This window comes from Euphorbia lathyris, chromosome 2 (assembly GCF_963576675.1).
Source record: "Euphorbia lathyris chromosome 2, ddEupLath1.1, whole genome shotgun sequence".
NCBI lineage: Eukaryota > Viridiplantae > Streptophyta > Magnoliopsida > Malpighiales > Euphorbiaceae > Euphorbia > Euphorbia lathyris.
In genome coordinates, this window is record NC_088911.1 from 108,978,074 (window position 1) to 108,991,896 (window position 13,823).

The window sequence follows — 13,823 nt, forward strand, 5'->3', positions numbered from 1 at the left end:
GCTGATGAGCGCTTCTTTGGATCAGTAGCCCTTATACTCGAGGCGTGCCCAGAAGTACGCGGGGCGTACTTTGGCTGATGAACTTTCTCCGGAGCAAACCCTCAAGTACGCAGGACGTGTTCTCTTCCACGCGGAGCGTGCCCAATCCAAGCCTTGCATAGGTGACCTTCCAGACCTTCGCCGGATCAATATCAAATACACGTGGAGCGTGTCCAAGTACACGTGGGGCGTGTCTGAGCAGATGTGTTGTATTGTTTGGGCCTCTTTACTCGCTTGTTGCTCGCACTTGGTTCTTCCTCCGACTTCCCTCGCTCGGACTCGATCCTAGGGAAAGATGCCCCTCATCACATTCAAACTTGATTCACGAATTCTTTGAAATTTTGAACACCATTTATTAAAAACTTAAAAAGAGGATTGGACAAAAATGGATATCTATTGGCTGGATTAGCAAAGAGACCCGACAAATAAGTATAAATGAGAGCGCCGCAAAAATGACTTGCTTACAAAAGCAACCACCCTCAATACTACTAAAAACAAATATAAAAGTACTAGTAATTTGTAAATTTTCATTTATGATATATAGTTGGACTTTTTATTTTTCATAGAAACACACCCATTCAATGAAAATCAAAGTAGATAGGAGAAAGAGGAATAAAATAAGTGTTACCAATTAACATTACAATGCAAGCCTCTAAATGGAAACACTATGAAGGACAACAATTTCAACGGTAAGGCCAGGCCTAAATCTAAAAAGAACTCCCCAATCAAACCCTTCTCTAGTGGATTTCATCCCTTCTTTCGTAGATTTCTTCCTCATCTCATCCAATATAAACAACACACAAGCACTAGACATGTTACCGTACTCCGAGAGTACATGGCGGGTGGCCCGAAGCTTTTCAGGCTCAAGGTGGAGCGTGGCCTCTACTTAGTCAAGAATTGCAGGTCCTCCAGGATGAGCAACCCATAATATGGAATTCCAATCAGAGATCCCTAGTGGTTGAAATGCTTCGGTTAGGCTTTTCTCAATATTCTTTGAGATTAGGCCAGGAACATCTTTCAAGAGATGAAATGTTAGTCCAACTTCTCGAAGATGCCCATCTATTGCCCCGTGACTGTCTGGAAGAATTGTTTGGGCTGCTAAAACTAGTTCAAACAACGACTTTTCTACCTAAAACAATTTCTTTCAAATTAGTATTCACAAAAACATAGTTTTATAAATTTAAAAAAATGAAAAAAATTTAATATTTAATTTTAGTATATATTTATAAATAATATTGTATTTCAATGTAATAATATTAAAAAGTCAATTCCATCTACATGTGCCACTGGATCAGAGCCTACTATAATAGCAGCAGCGCCATCACCAAACAAAGCCTGGCCAACGAGACTATCAAGATGTGTGTCACTAGGACCACAGAATGTCACTGCTGTTATCTCGGAATAAACGACAAGGACACATGCATCTTTGTTGTTTTCAGCGAGATCCTTAGCAAGGGGGAGGACAGTACCACTGGCAAAACAACCTTGTTGGTACATCATGAACCGCTTGACAGAGGGGCGAAGTCCGAGAAGTTTAATGAGTTGATAATCAGCTCCAGGCATGTCCACACCGCTAGTAGTGCAAAAGACTAAATGTGTAATTTTAGACTTGCGTTGACCCCATTCCTTAATAGCCTTTGTGGCGGCTTCTTTGCCTAGTTTTGGTATTTCAACTACTACTATATCTTGTCTTGCATCTAGTGAAGGAGCCATGTATTCGCAAATTTTAGGATTCTCTTTTAGTATTTCTTCGGTCAAATGCATGTAACGCTTCTTGATCATGGATTTCTCGTCTGCAAATCAATTAAAACGAGTTATTCCCAAATAATAATAATTTGAAAATATACCAACAAAATTTAACAAAATATAAGTCTTACACATGCGCTTGAATTTTTGTTTGAGGTCTGTCATGTGTTCGCTGTTTGTTATGCGAAAATAGAAATCTGGATACGTATCTTGATCTACACAATTTTCGGGATTAGCCGTTCCTATGGCCAAGATCGTGGCAGGCCCTTGCGCTCTTTGTGCATTCCTCACTTCTTCTACAGACACCATTTTCTTATTGGATATGGAAACAATCAGCTCAAGTAAATTCAGAAGCAATACAGAGGTTATTTATACAAATTATAAAGTGAACATTATATGAGTATGGTAAGTTTTTGTTAGAATTAATGTACTTGTAAGAAATATATAAATGCTTGAGAGTTGACCTGTTCATGGACCGGGCCGGGCCTAAACGGGCTTGTCATATAATTGCTTTGTCCAAGTTCAACTTAACCCGCACTATATTTACAACGGGCTCGGATCGGACTGGGCCAAGCTAAAAGAACTAATTCTCAAGCCCAACCCGGCCCGGCCCAACTAATCTTTGTATTTTTTTTAAATTAAAATTAAACTAAAAATATAAATAATAAAATACAATAAACTAAACTTTAGAAGATTATTCCAATAAAAATCAATTAACAATCCTAAATAAAAAAAAGTACTCATTTGATAGTAATAAATAAAACAGTAACAAAAAATATGTACATGTTCACCAATTCTAAACAATATATGTTTTGAGAATTTTTATGTTGAAGAAATTTAAAAATTTTATTTTTGGAATATAAAGTTTATTAAACTATAAAATTTATTAAATTAAAGTTATTGTTAAAATTTCGGGCCGGGCTGGGCCTGGGTTTTGAGACAAATCTCAAGCCCAACCTACTCTATATTCGGGCCTAAACGGGTTTTGACCGGGTCGGGCCTATTACAAAACATATACGTCTAAGCCCGATCTTTGAAAAGCGGACTTGGACGGGCTGGGCGGGTCAGTAGGCTTTTGAACAGGTCTACTTGAGAGTTAGATAAGTTAATAAATACTTTAATTTAATTTTTATTTATTAAAGCTATTAAGAGTTACACAGTTTCCTTTTCTCCAACAAATTTTTATGCTCTATTTCCTTTATCACATGATTTGCAACAGAACAGTAAATTAAATACTCAATCAAGAATTTCATTTGATTTGATGTATATGAAGTTGTTAATTATTAAAAATGATAAGACGAAAAAAAACTTTCAAACAACATTGACCGAGTAATTTTACCTACGTCATAAATAGTTTTGAGTATATATTAACATTCACAAGTTGGACATAATTTAACTCTAAATATAATTATATATTGTATAGTTATAAATCTCGTTATATACACTTTAATAGTTTATCAATCATTCATTAGTACCAGATAAAAAAAACACACGTGTATATGTATTCATCAATTTTCTTTTGAATTAAAAATTTCAATTTTTTTATTAATTAAAAAAACTTCTAACTCATTAGGTGGTCCATAAATCAACAATAAACCATCGATAAGTTGTAGATTATTGTAAGTTATTGGTTTTTTTTATGAAAAAATCAATCTCTTCTACCTATATATATATATAAAAGCTCACACATTTATTTTAAAAAAGTAATAATAACTTGTAATTTTAACTTATGATATATGGTGGGATAATTTATATTTTCCACAACAACACAACCATTGAATGAAAATCAAAATACATAAGAGAGTATTAAGAATAAAATAAGTGTTGCCAATTAACACTGAGTCAAGCCTCTAAATGGCAATACTGTGAAGGACAATAGTTTCAACAGTAAGTCCAGGCCCGAACCCAAAAAGAACGCCCCAATCAAGCCCTTCTCCGGTGGATTTCATCCCTTCTTCAGTTGATTTCTTCCTCATATCATCCAATATAAACAACACACAAGCACTAGACATGTTACCGTACTCCGAGAGTACATGGCGGGTGGCCCGAAGCTTCTCTTCCTTAAGGCGGAGTGTGGCCTCTACCTGGTCGAGAATCGCAGGTCCTCCGGGATGAGCAATCCAGAATATTGAATTCCAATCAGAAATCCCTAATGGTTGAAATGCTTCAATTAGGCTTTTCTCAATGTTCTTTGAGATTAGCCCAGGAACATCTTTCAACAGATGAAATGTCAATCCAACTTCTCGGAGATGGCCATCTATTGCCCCGTGGCTGTCCGGGAGAATTGTTTGGGCTGCCGATACTAGTTCAAACAATGGTTTTTCTACCTGTAATAATTTTTTCAAAAAATAAGTATTTAGAAAATATACCAATTTCTTTTTTTGTGTGTTATCTTTTAAATCTTTGACCTACATTTAATTCATAATAACCAAACTAAATTTATATATTTTTGAGGGAAAGCATTTTTTAATAATTTTAGTGGTTTGAACTACTCATCATAGATGGAGCTCGTAATCTTTCATTTCAATACATTAACTTTTTTTTATTAAGCTTTTGATAACGAAAAAAATTCAGCTATTAACGTACTCGGTTAATATAATATTATTCATCTTATATACTTTAAAATTTATATTTTTAAGAATTCAAAAGCAATTTTTTATGTATATACAATTATTTGAAAATAAAGAAATTAATCTTATACTAACTATTTAACTAAATTAGATATCCATGATGACTAGTTAATTTGGTACATATGAATTTAATGTGACACAAAAAAAATCATGAATGTATTGCAATACAATTTGTGAAACTCCGTCCACCAAAATTGAAATGAGTAACACAGTAGTTAGGATGTCTTTTATCTATATTTTTCTAAAAGATATTTTTAAAAATTAAAATTTTGATATTTTCATTTTAGTAGATATTTATAGATAAATTTTAAAGTTTTTTTTTCCTACCTGTGGCAGTGGGTCAGAGCCTATTATAATAGCAGCAGCACCGTCACCAAATAACGCCTGACCGACGAGGCTATCAAGATGTGCGTCATTAGGACCGCGGAATGTGACAGCCGTTATCTCGGAACAAACGACAAGGACACGCGCACCTTTGTTGTTTTCAGCAAGATCCTTAGCCAGACGGAGGACAGTTCCACCAGCAAAACAACCTTGTTGGTACATCATGAGCCGCTTGACTGAAGGACGAAGACCGAGAAGTTTAGTAAGCTGATAATCAGCTCCAGGCATGTCGACTCCACTGGTAGTACAGAAGACCAAATGAGTAATTTTAGACTTAGGTTGACCCCATTCCTTAATAGCCTTCGTGGCAGCTTCCTTGCCTAGTTTTGGTATTTCAACCACCACTATATCTTGTCTCGCATCTAGCGAAGGAGCCATGTATTCGCAAATATTAGGATTCTCCTTTAATATTTCTTCGGTCAAGTGCATGTAACGCTTCTTGATCATGGATTTCTCGCCTGCAAATTAATTAAAACAAGTTATTCCCAAATAATAATAATAATTCGAAAATATCCCAACAAAAATTAACAAGATATAAATCTTACACATGCGCTTGAATTTCAGTTTGAGGTCGGTCATGTGTTCGCTGTTTGTTATGCGAAAATAATAATCTGGATACGTATCTTGATCTACGCAATTCGGGGGAGTAGCCGTGCCTATGGCCAAGATCGTCGCAGGCCCTTGCGCCCTCTGTGCATTCCTCACTTCCTCTACGGACACCATTTTCTCAATTCAGAAGCAAGTAAAGTAGCTCTAAGTATTGACTGATAAATTTTGAGAAGCAGTGTAGAGGTTATTTATAGAAATTTATGGATGAATTGAACTAGAAACTGGTTGACAGATGGGTAGCTGAAAGATCACGTGAAAATAATAAAATGGAGACTGAGGGTGCTTGGTGGCACGTGCCAAGTTTGGTAAGTTTAATGCAATATTTTTGGTGATCACATATTTTAGAAGTTGGGTTTGTTCCTACTTACCACAAGACAGTCTATTAAATACAATTTTAATTTCAAAGTTTCCCTGTCTTGTGGGATAGCTAATTAAAGGAGGAAAAAACAAAATATATTGGTATTATTTTTTTTTAACCAAAATATATTGGTATTATTACTAACTCTTATTGATATTTTTATTTAATTTTTTAATTTGATATATTAAATTATTAATTAATTTTAATTATACATGTATTAAGTGTTGGTCATAAAAAGGATAATATATATATGATTTGTCAGACCTGGAAATAAATTTTACACATTTTATATATTTAATGAAATGAAATTAGACCTTTTTAGATCAATTGTTCATATATATTATTTATTATTGTTGCTTATCTACTGTTTGTTTTTATTGGTAACTCGTACAACTTAATTGATTTTTCTTCAAAAGTAGCTATGAATAATAGTTTTTAATTCTAATCAAACACTTATATTTTACTGTTTGGATCGAAAAAACAGAAAAGTTATAAAAAATACCAAACAGGTACTATATATGTTTTCAACCATTAAAAGTAATTTTATATATGTCTTAAGATAGAAATTTATTTTTCCAAACAGGCAAAAGTGATTATTTTTTACTCTGGATTACCGAATTATTTTCAGACTAATTTCGATAGACAATTAAAATTTGAAATTATTATTGCTTGCTAGTTTTCTGTTTTGATACATATGTTATATTTTTTTATTTTAACTTAATTTAAATTTCAGAATATGATTAACCCTCTCATTGTAGATGGACCAGGTTCTAAGAATAGGTCTAAAGATGACAGACTGTATTTTCATTTGATAGAATCGAAAAATCTTGAGATTCACAAGAACACAATCATGGAATCAAAGAATACCTTATTTTTTAAAACGCATTTCCATGGAAGAAATATGAGGCTATATCCAAACCCAGACGAACTCTAGAAAGTGTTGATGAAAACAGTCAAGACCTTCAGAACAAAGTTGAGGCCGAAGAAGAAAGGGAGACAGAGGCTAGAAGAAGTAAAAGGGAAATGTTGGAAAATTCTATTGGACCATATTTTGTAACATATACAATAAAGATTGAACCTCGGAATTACAGAAAGTTTGTAAGCTCGATAGAAAGTCCTTTATAGAAAGAGACTATAAGGAGTGAAATTGACTCCATCATGCATAACCATGCATGGAAATTGGTGGACCTTCCTCCAGGAACGAAACAACTAAGTTCTAAATGATTTTCAAATAGATAATGAAAAACATATAGAAAATTGACAAGTATGAGATCATATTGGTATATTTTCTATGACGGGAGGCCTTGATTACTTTTAAATGTACTCTTGTATATCCAGAATAACTTCCATTAGGATGATACTTGTAATTTTTGCACTACAAAATCTTAAAGTATATCAAATGAATTTTAAGACAGTTTTCCTAAATGGGGATGTGGATGAAGAGATCTAGATGGAACAAGCTGAAGGTTTTGTATCTCTAGATCAGGAAAGAAAAGTATGCAAATTGGTGAAGTCGTTATATGGATTAAAGCAAGCACTAAAATAATGATATAATTTTTTTTTGATGATGTTATGATGGAAAATGACTATAAAATAAACAAGTGTGACAAATTTTCATATGTGTGACAAATGCCTATATATCAAAACTACAAAAGAATAATATATCATTCTGTGTTAGTATGCTGATGACATACTCATTGTGGGAAGTAATAAGAAGATGATAGAGTACCAATGACATGTTAAACTCAAAGTTTGATATTAATGGTATGAGTGATGAGGGCATCTTGTCTTCAAACATGAAGATGAACCCGGATACTAAACATGAGGCACGAGAGGAGCCAACGGAGGAAAACAATGGCAACAACGCTAAACCAGATACGCGGGGCGTGCCTAAAAGCACGCGGGGCGTGGGTAGCAGTTTCGAGCGAGAGTCATCTCAGGAAGTCAAGTACGCGGGGCGTACGCCTTGGGCGCCACGCGTAGATCCCACTCCATAGGACCATCAAGTTCAGGAGCCTAACTACCCGGAGCGTAACCCCGAAGGCGCCACACGTATATCTCACCCTACGAAACCTCAAGTCCAGGAGTTGACCTACGCGGGGCGTAGTCCGGAAGACGCCACGCGTAAGGAGCATCAACGAGCGTCCCCAAGCTCAGGGACTCACACACGCGGGGCGTAAGCCCAGGTACGCGGGGCGTACTGCGATGGAGATTGTTTCCCCTCCAAGTTCTCACCATGAAAGGGGGGACCATTTCACTTTTCTTAATTATGACTTTGTCATCACCCTTTTATTTACTAAACTACCATTATTCCCTAGCCTCCCCATTTTGCCGTTATTGTTATGCTTTTCTAGGAAACCCTACTCAAGGGCTTTTAGTACTTTTTCATATGTTTAGAGGAAGTATTTAAGCCTCTCTTTTTGTAATGTTTGCTAACTTTGATAATATTGAAATTGAAAGCCTCCATTGGAGCACCAAGGTTCATCCTTGTGGGTTTACTCAACCTTCTAGTTAAGATAGAGAAGTTTGTAATCTTTGTTGGTTTACGATTAAAACCTTCACCCGACTTGAATCTACATCAGTTGGTATCAGAGCCGAGTCATTTTCCTTCCCGGAGACTTCTTCTCGGAAATGGTTCAACCACGTATCACAAATGAAGCCACCGGATCCATGGAGCAATGAGTAGATACACTAGATGTCAATGTGGAGCATCTAACGGAATCTCTAAGGGCGTTGGATGAGAGATATGCCACGAGTACCCGAGATATCCTTCTCGCCATTGAAGGGCTAAAGCTTGAGGGTCGAAACAACCAAGCTCTCCTCACCGGAGAACCCCACCGGCGACATGAGGAGCAAGTCCGTCCCCAACTTGAATGACAACCAACACCACCTCCTAGAAGAAACCATGCACCACAGCCAATGGACCTTCGGGTTCAAGAGGTTAGACGAACTAATCCCGTGAACATTAGAAACGTTGATAGTGATAGCGATGGAGATTTGTTTGATGATTTTGAGATGCCTAGGATTGCTAGAAATATGGGGATTAGAGTGGATGATGATGTTGTGAATGATAGATATAGAGATCATATGCATATGAATGATGTTGTTGGTCCCGCGCATGTGCATGCCGGGAATATGGATATTGTGCATGATAATGTTGTAGGTGCTTATGAGAGGGAGAATGTTGGTTTGAATGACCCGTATGGGGGGTCGAGGTAATGATAGAGGCGGATATAAAGGAGAACCGAATTTGAGAATGGCCTATGGGGGAAATTATGAGAGGGATGATGCCTTCAAGCTAAAAGTGGATTTACCAACGTTTGGAGGATAACTCGACATTGAAGGTTTTCTTGATTGGTTGCTAGAGGTGGAGCGATTCTTTGATTATGCGGGGATACCGGAGGACCGGAAAGTCCGCTTAGTGGCTTATCGGTTGAAAGGAGGAGCTTCAGTTTGGTGGGATAACATGAAAGAAGGTAGAAGAAGAGGAGGAAAGGAGCCGATTAGATCTTGGCTTAGAATGAAGTCGATGTTAAGGGAGAGATTTATGCCACCCGACTACGAGCAATACATCTACAGTTCCTATCGGAATTGTTCTCAAGGTGCAAGGAGCGTGCACGAGTACACCTCGGAGTTCTTGCGGCTTTCGGCAAGGGCTAACTTGTCGGAAACCGAAAGCCAAAAGATTTCAAGGTATCTTGAAGGGTTGACGTACAACATCCAAGACCGGATCGGGACACAAATGGTAATTCGGGTGCAAGACGCCCGTAATTTAGCCTTGAAGGCCGAATCACAGTTGAGTGTGAGAGGACGTGAAGGCTATAGGAGAACCGAGACTGAAGGTGCATATGGAGGGAGAGGAGCTCCCAAGGGGATTGATAAGGGCAAAGGAATTGCAAGTTCAAGCGATCTGAAGGCGCCAAGTGCGGGAAAGGCACCTAGTGGAGATGTGAGGCCTTTTAAGGCGACACAACCCCCTAGGGGCAACAACCCCTATGCGAGACCGGCTCCATTCAAATGTTTCCGTTGCAATAAGCCGGGTCGCCGTTCTAATGAGTGCCCCAAGAGGAGAAGCGCCAACATGGTTGAGCGGTATGAAGATGATGATGAGTACGATGAGGAAGGGGATGTTTGTTGTGACCCCGTTGATGATGAGTATGCGGGAGAGTATGAAGGGGGGGCAAGCCATACATGTTGTGAGAAGACTCCTGATCTCGAGTAGGGTGGAGACAGACCAAAGACATCAATTGTTCCGAACTCGATGTCTTGTGCAAGGGGTGAAATGTAATGTGATCATTGACAGTGGTAGCCAAGAGAACATCATTAGCGACACCGTGGCTAAGAGGTTTGGGTTAGTGATTGAGGTGCATCCTAGTCTGTATAGTGTGGGGTGGATCAAAGATGTGGGAGAGATGAAGGTCACCCAAAGGTGTAGGGTTCCTCTTGAGATAGGGGAGTACCGGGATGAGGTTTATTGTGGCATTATGGAGATGGATGCTTGCCATCTATTGTTGGGACGCCCATGACAATTTGATAGAGATGCTACCCATTCCAGAAGAAAGAACACATATCAGTTTGTGAAGGATGGGGTTCGTTATGTGCTTACACCGCTTGTAGGAGAATCCAAAGGCAAGGAAAAATCTACTTTGATCGTTTGCCCAACTCACAAGGCGTTTATAAACAAGTGTGAGGAAAGTCAAACGGTCTACATAGTGATGGTGAAATCTAGCACACCGTCAGAAAGAGTAGGGAGCGAAGAGGAGGAAGTCCCGGAAGAAGTGGGAAATTTGCTGAATGAGTTCCGTGATGTGTTCCCGAAGGAGTTACCATATGGACTACCACCCCTACGGGACATCCAACACCATATCGATCTTGTGCCGAGAGCTAGTTTGCCTAGCCTTCCTCACTACCGGATGAGTCCCAAGGAGAGTGAAGTGATGAAGGAGAAAGTGGAGGAGTTGCTACGAATGGGTTATGTTAGAGAAAGTATGAGTCCATGTGCGGTGTCGGCACTGTTGACACCAAAGAAAGATGGATCATGGCGGATGTGTGTAGATAGTCGAGCCATCAACAAGATCACCATTCGGTACAAGTTTCCGATTCCCCGACTTGATGACATGCTTGATCAATTGAGTGGGTCCAAGGTCTTTTCCAAGATTGATTTGAGGAGTGGGTACCACCAAATCCAGATCAAGGCGAGAGATGAATGGAAGACGGCGTTTAAGACGCGTGATGGGTTATATGAGTGGCTAGTGATGTCATTCGGGATGACCAACGCACCGAGCACTTTCATGAGGTTGATGAACCAAGTATTGCGTCCGGTGATTGGGAAGTTTGTGGTGGTCTACTTTGATGACATTCTCATCCATAGTAAGACGTTGGAGGAGCATATGGGGCATTTAAGGACCGTGCTAGCTTTGCTCCAAGAGAACCAACTCTTTGCCAACACTAAGAAGTGTGACTTTGTGATGGAGAGTTTGGTGTTTCTCGGGTATGTGGTCAGTGGGAGTGGTATCCGGGTGGATGAAGAGAAAGTTAGAGCTATTCGGGAGTGGCCGACTCCGAAGACCGTTGGGGATATTAGAAGCTTTCATGGGTTGGGTACCTTCTATAGGCGTTTCATCCTAAATTTCAGCGCCATTGTGGCTCCTATGACCGAGTGTTTGAAGAAGGGTAGAGGCTTCAAGTGGGAAGAAGCACAAGAGAGCAGTTTCGCCTTGATAAAAGAAAAGCTAAGCACTGCTCCGGTTTTAGCGTTTTCAGATTTTGACAAGCTCTTTGAGGTTGAGTGTGATGCGAGTGGAGTGGGAGTTGGGGGAGTGCTGATGCAAGAGAGGAGGCCCATTGCGTATTTTAGTGAGAAGTTGTGTGACTCAAGGCTAAAATGGGCCACCTATGACAAGGAGTTCTATACGGTAGTGCGGGCTCTCAAGACGTGGGAGCACTACCTCATTGGGAAAGAATTCATATTGTACACCGACCACCAAGCCCTCAAGTACTTGGGGAGTCAGAAATAAATCTGGAGCGCCATGCATGCTAGATGGTCCGCTTTTGTGGATAAGTTCCCTTACAAGCTTCTCCACAAAGCGGGTCAACAAACCAAGGTGGCAGATGCCTTAAGCCGAAGGGTAGCCCTTTTGAAAACTGTCGCCTTGGAGTTAGGGGATTTTGAGCATGTCAAAGAGGAGTACGTTCAGGATCCGGACTTTAGCAGTGAGTGGAAGAAGTGTAAGAACAACACCAAACGGAGGCGAGTATCAGCTAGTGGACGGGTTTCTCATGAGGGGTAGCCAACTGTGTCTTCCAAGTACGTCTATAAGAGAAAGGGTGATCCGAGAGCTACACGGAGGTGTGTTAGGAGGACACTTTGGAAGGGACAAGACTTTCGAAGCAGTTAGCTCCCATTATTTTTGGCCTAGGATGAGGAGAGATGTGGCATACATCGTGGAGCAATGTGACACGTGCCAAACATCCAAGGGGCATGTCACTAATGTCGGACTACATATGCATCTCCCGATACCCAAAACCATTTAGGAGGATCTCTCCATGGACTTTGTGTTGGGGCTACCAAGGACACAACGAGGGATGGACTCCATTTTTGTAGTGGTGGACCGATTCTCAAAAATGGCTCATTTTATTTCGTGTAGAAAAACGAATGACGCCACCGCCATTGCCAAGCTGTTCTTCCGAGAGGTGGTGAAACTATATGGGGTTCCAAAGAGTATAGTGTCGGATAGGGACACCAAGTTCGTTAGCCACTTTTGGCGGACTCTTTGGACCATCCTCGGGACTACCTTGAAGTTTAGCACCACGGCTCATCCCCAAATAGATGGACAAACTGAGGCGGTGAACCGGACATTGGGAAATCTATTAAAAAGTAAGTGCCGAGACAAGCCCAAGATGTGGGATTATGTGCTCGCCCAAGCCGAGTTCGCTTACAACTCTATCGTGAGTTCTACTACCGGAAAGTCGCCTTTCGAGATTGTGTACACCAAAGCACCCAACCACTTACTTGATTTGGGAGAGATTCCAAAAGGGGAGAAGAAGAGTATAGCTGCCCACAACTTGGCCAACGACTACCATAGAATGCACCAAGAAGTCCGACATAGCATTGAGAAGAAAAATAGCAAAATTAAGGTCAAAGTGGACGAACACCGGAGAGATACACAGTTTGAGGTCGGGGATGAGGTGATGGTGTACCTAGGCAATGAGCGGCTCGTGCATGCCCCAAGTAGCAAGTTGAGACAGAGGAAGTATGGCCCCTACCGGAGCACGAAGAAAATTAGTGCCAATGCTTACCAACTAACCCTCCCCAATTGGCTTGGGAAGATGTCTTCTTCTTTTAATGTGCAGGATTTGAGCTTGTGGAAGCCGGACGGGTCGCTACCAACCCCGGGACCTAAGACGGAGTCCGACTCTTTCAAAGAAGGGGAGAATGATGAGGGCATCTTGTCTTCAAACATGAAGACGAACCCGGATACTAAACATGAGGCACGAGAGGAGCCGACGGAGGAAAACAATGGCAACAGCACTAAACCAGATACGCGGGGCGTGGGTAGCAGTTTCGAGCGAGAGTCATCTCAGGAAGTCAAGTACGCGGTGCGTACGCCTTGGACGTCATGCGTAGATCCCACTCCAAAGGACCATCAAGTTCAGGAGCCTAACTACGCGGAGCGTAACCCCGAAGGCGCCACACGTATATCTCACCCTACGGAACCTCAAGTCTAGGAGTTGAACTACGCGGGGCGTAGTCCGGAAGATGCCACGCGTAAGGAGCATCAACAAGCGTCCCCAAGCTCAGGGACTCACATACGCGGGGCGTAAGCCCAGGTACGCGGGGCGTACTGCGCTGGAGATTGCTTCCCCTCCAAGTTCTCACCATGAAAGGGGGACCATTTCACTTTTCTTAATTACGACTTTGCCATCACCCTTTTATTTACTAAACTACCATTATTCCCTAGCCTCCCCATTTTGCCCTTATTGTTATGCTTTTCTAGGAAACCCTACTCAAGGGCTTTTAGTACTTTTTCATATGTTTGGAGGAAGTATTTAAGCCT

General features: G+C 40.3%; 1 protein-coding gene and 1 pseudogene across 1 annotated transcript; both read right to left on the minus strand.

The window, feature by feature from the left end:
- Nucleotides 1–691: 691 nt before the first annotated feature.
- On the minus strand, nt 692–2,115 carry LOC136219399 (chalcone synthase-like; annotated as a pseudogene).
- A 1,374-nt stretch (nt 2,116–3,489) lies between these two features.
- LOC136219397 (chalcone synthase 1) lies at nt 3,490–5,582 on the minus strand. The gene is made up of 3 exons (XM_066006793.1): nt 5,345–5,582; nt 4,743–5,257; nt 3,490–4,112 (listed from the first exon to the last, which is right to left on the minus strand). The coding sequence occupies exons 1-3, from the start codon at nt 5,520–5,522 to the stop codon at nt 3,636–3,638; spliced, it is 1,170 nt and encodes a 389-aa protein (XP_065862865.1). The 5' UTR covers nt 5,523–5,582; the 3' UTR covers nt 3,490–3,635.
- Between the last annotated feature and the right edge of the window lie 8,241 nt (nt 5,583–13,823).

Bases quoted from the DNA above. Each gene is read 5' to 3' on its own strand.
- LOC136219397 (XM_066006793.1), bottom strand. From the start codon at position 5,522: ATGGTGTCCGTAGAGGAAGTGAGGAATGCACAGAGGGCGCAAGGGCCT. The intron at 5,258-5,344 runs GTAAGATTTATA...ATTAATTTGCAG, and splicing joins ACTGAAATTCAAGCGCATGT to GCGAGAAATCCATGATCAAG. The intron at 4,113-4,742 runs GTAGGAAAAAAA...AAATTATTACAG, and splicing joins GCTCTGACCCACTGCCACAG to GTAGAAAAACCATTGTTTGA.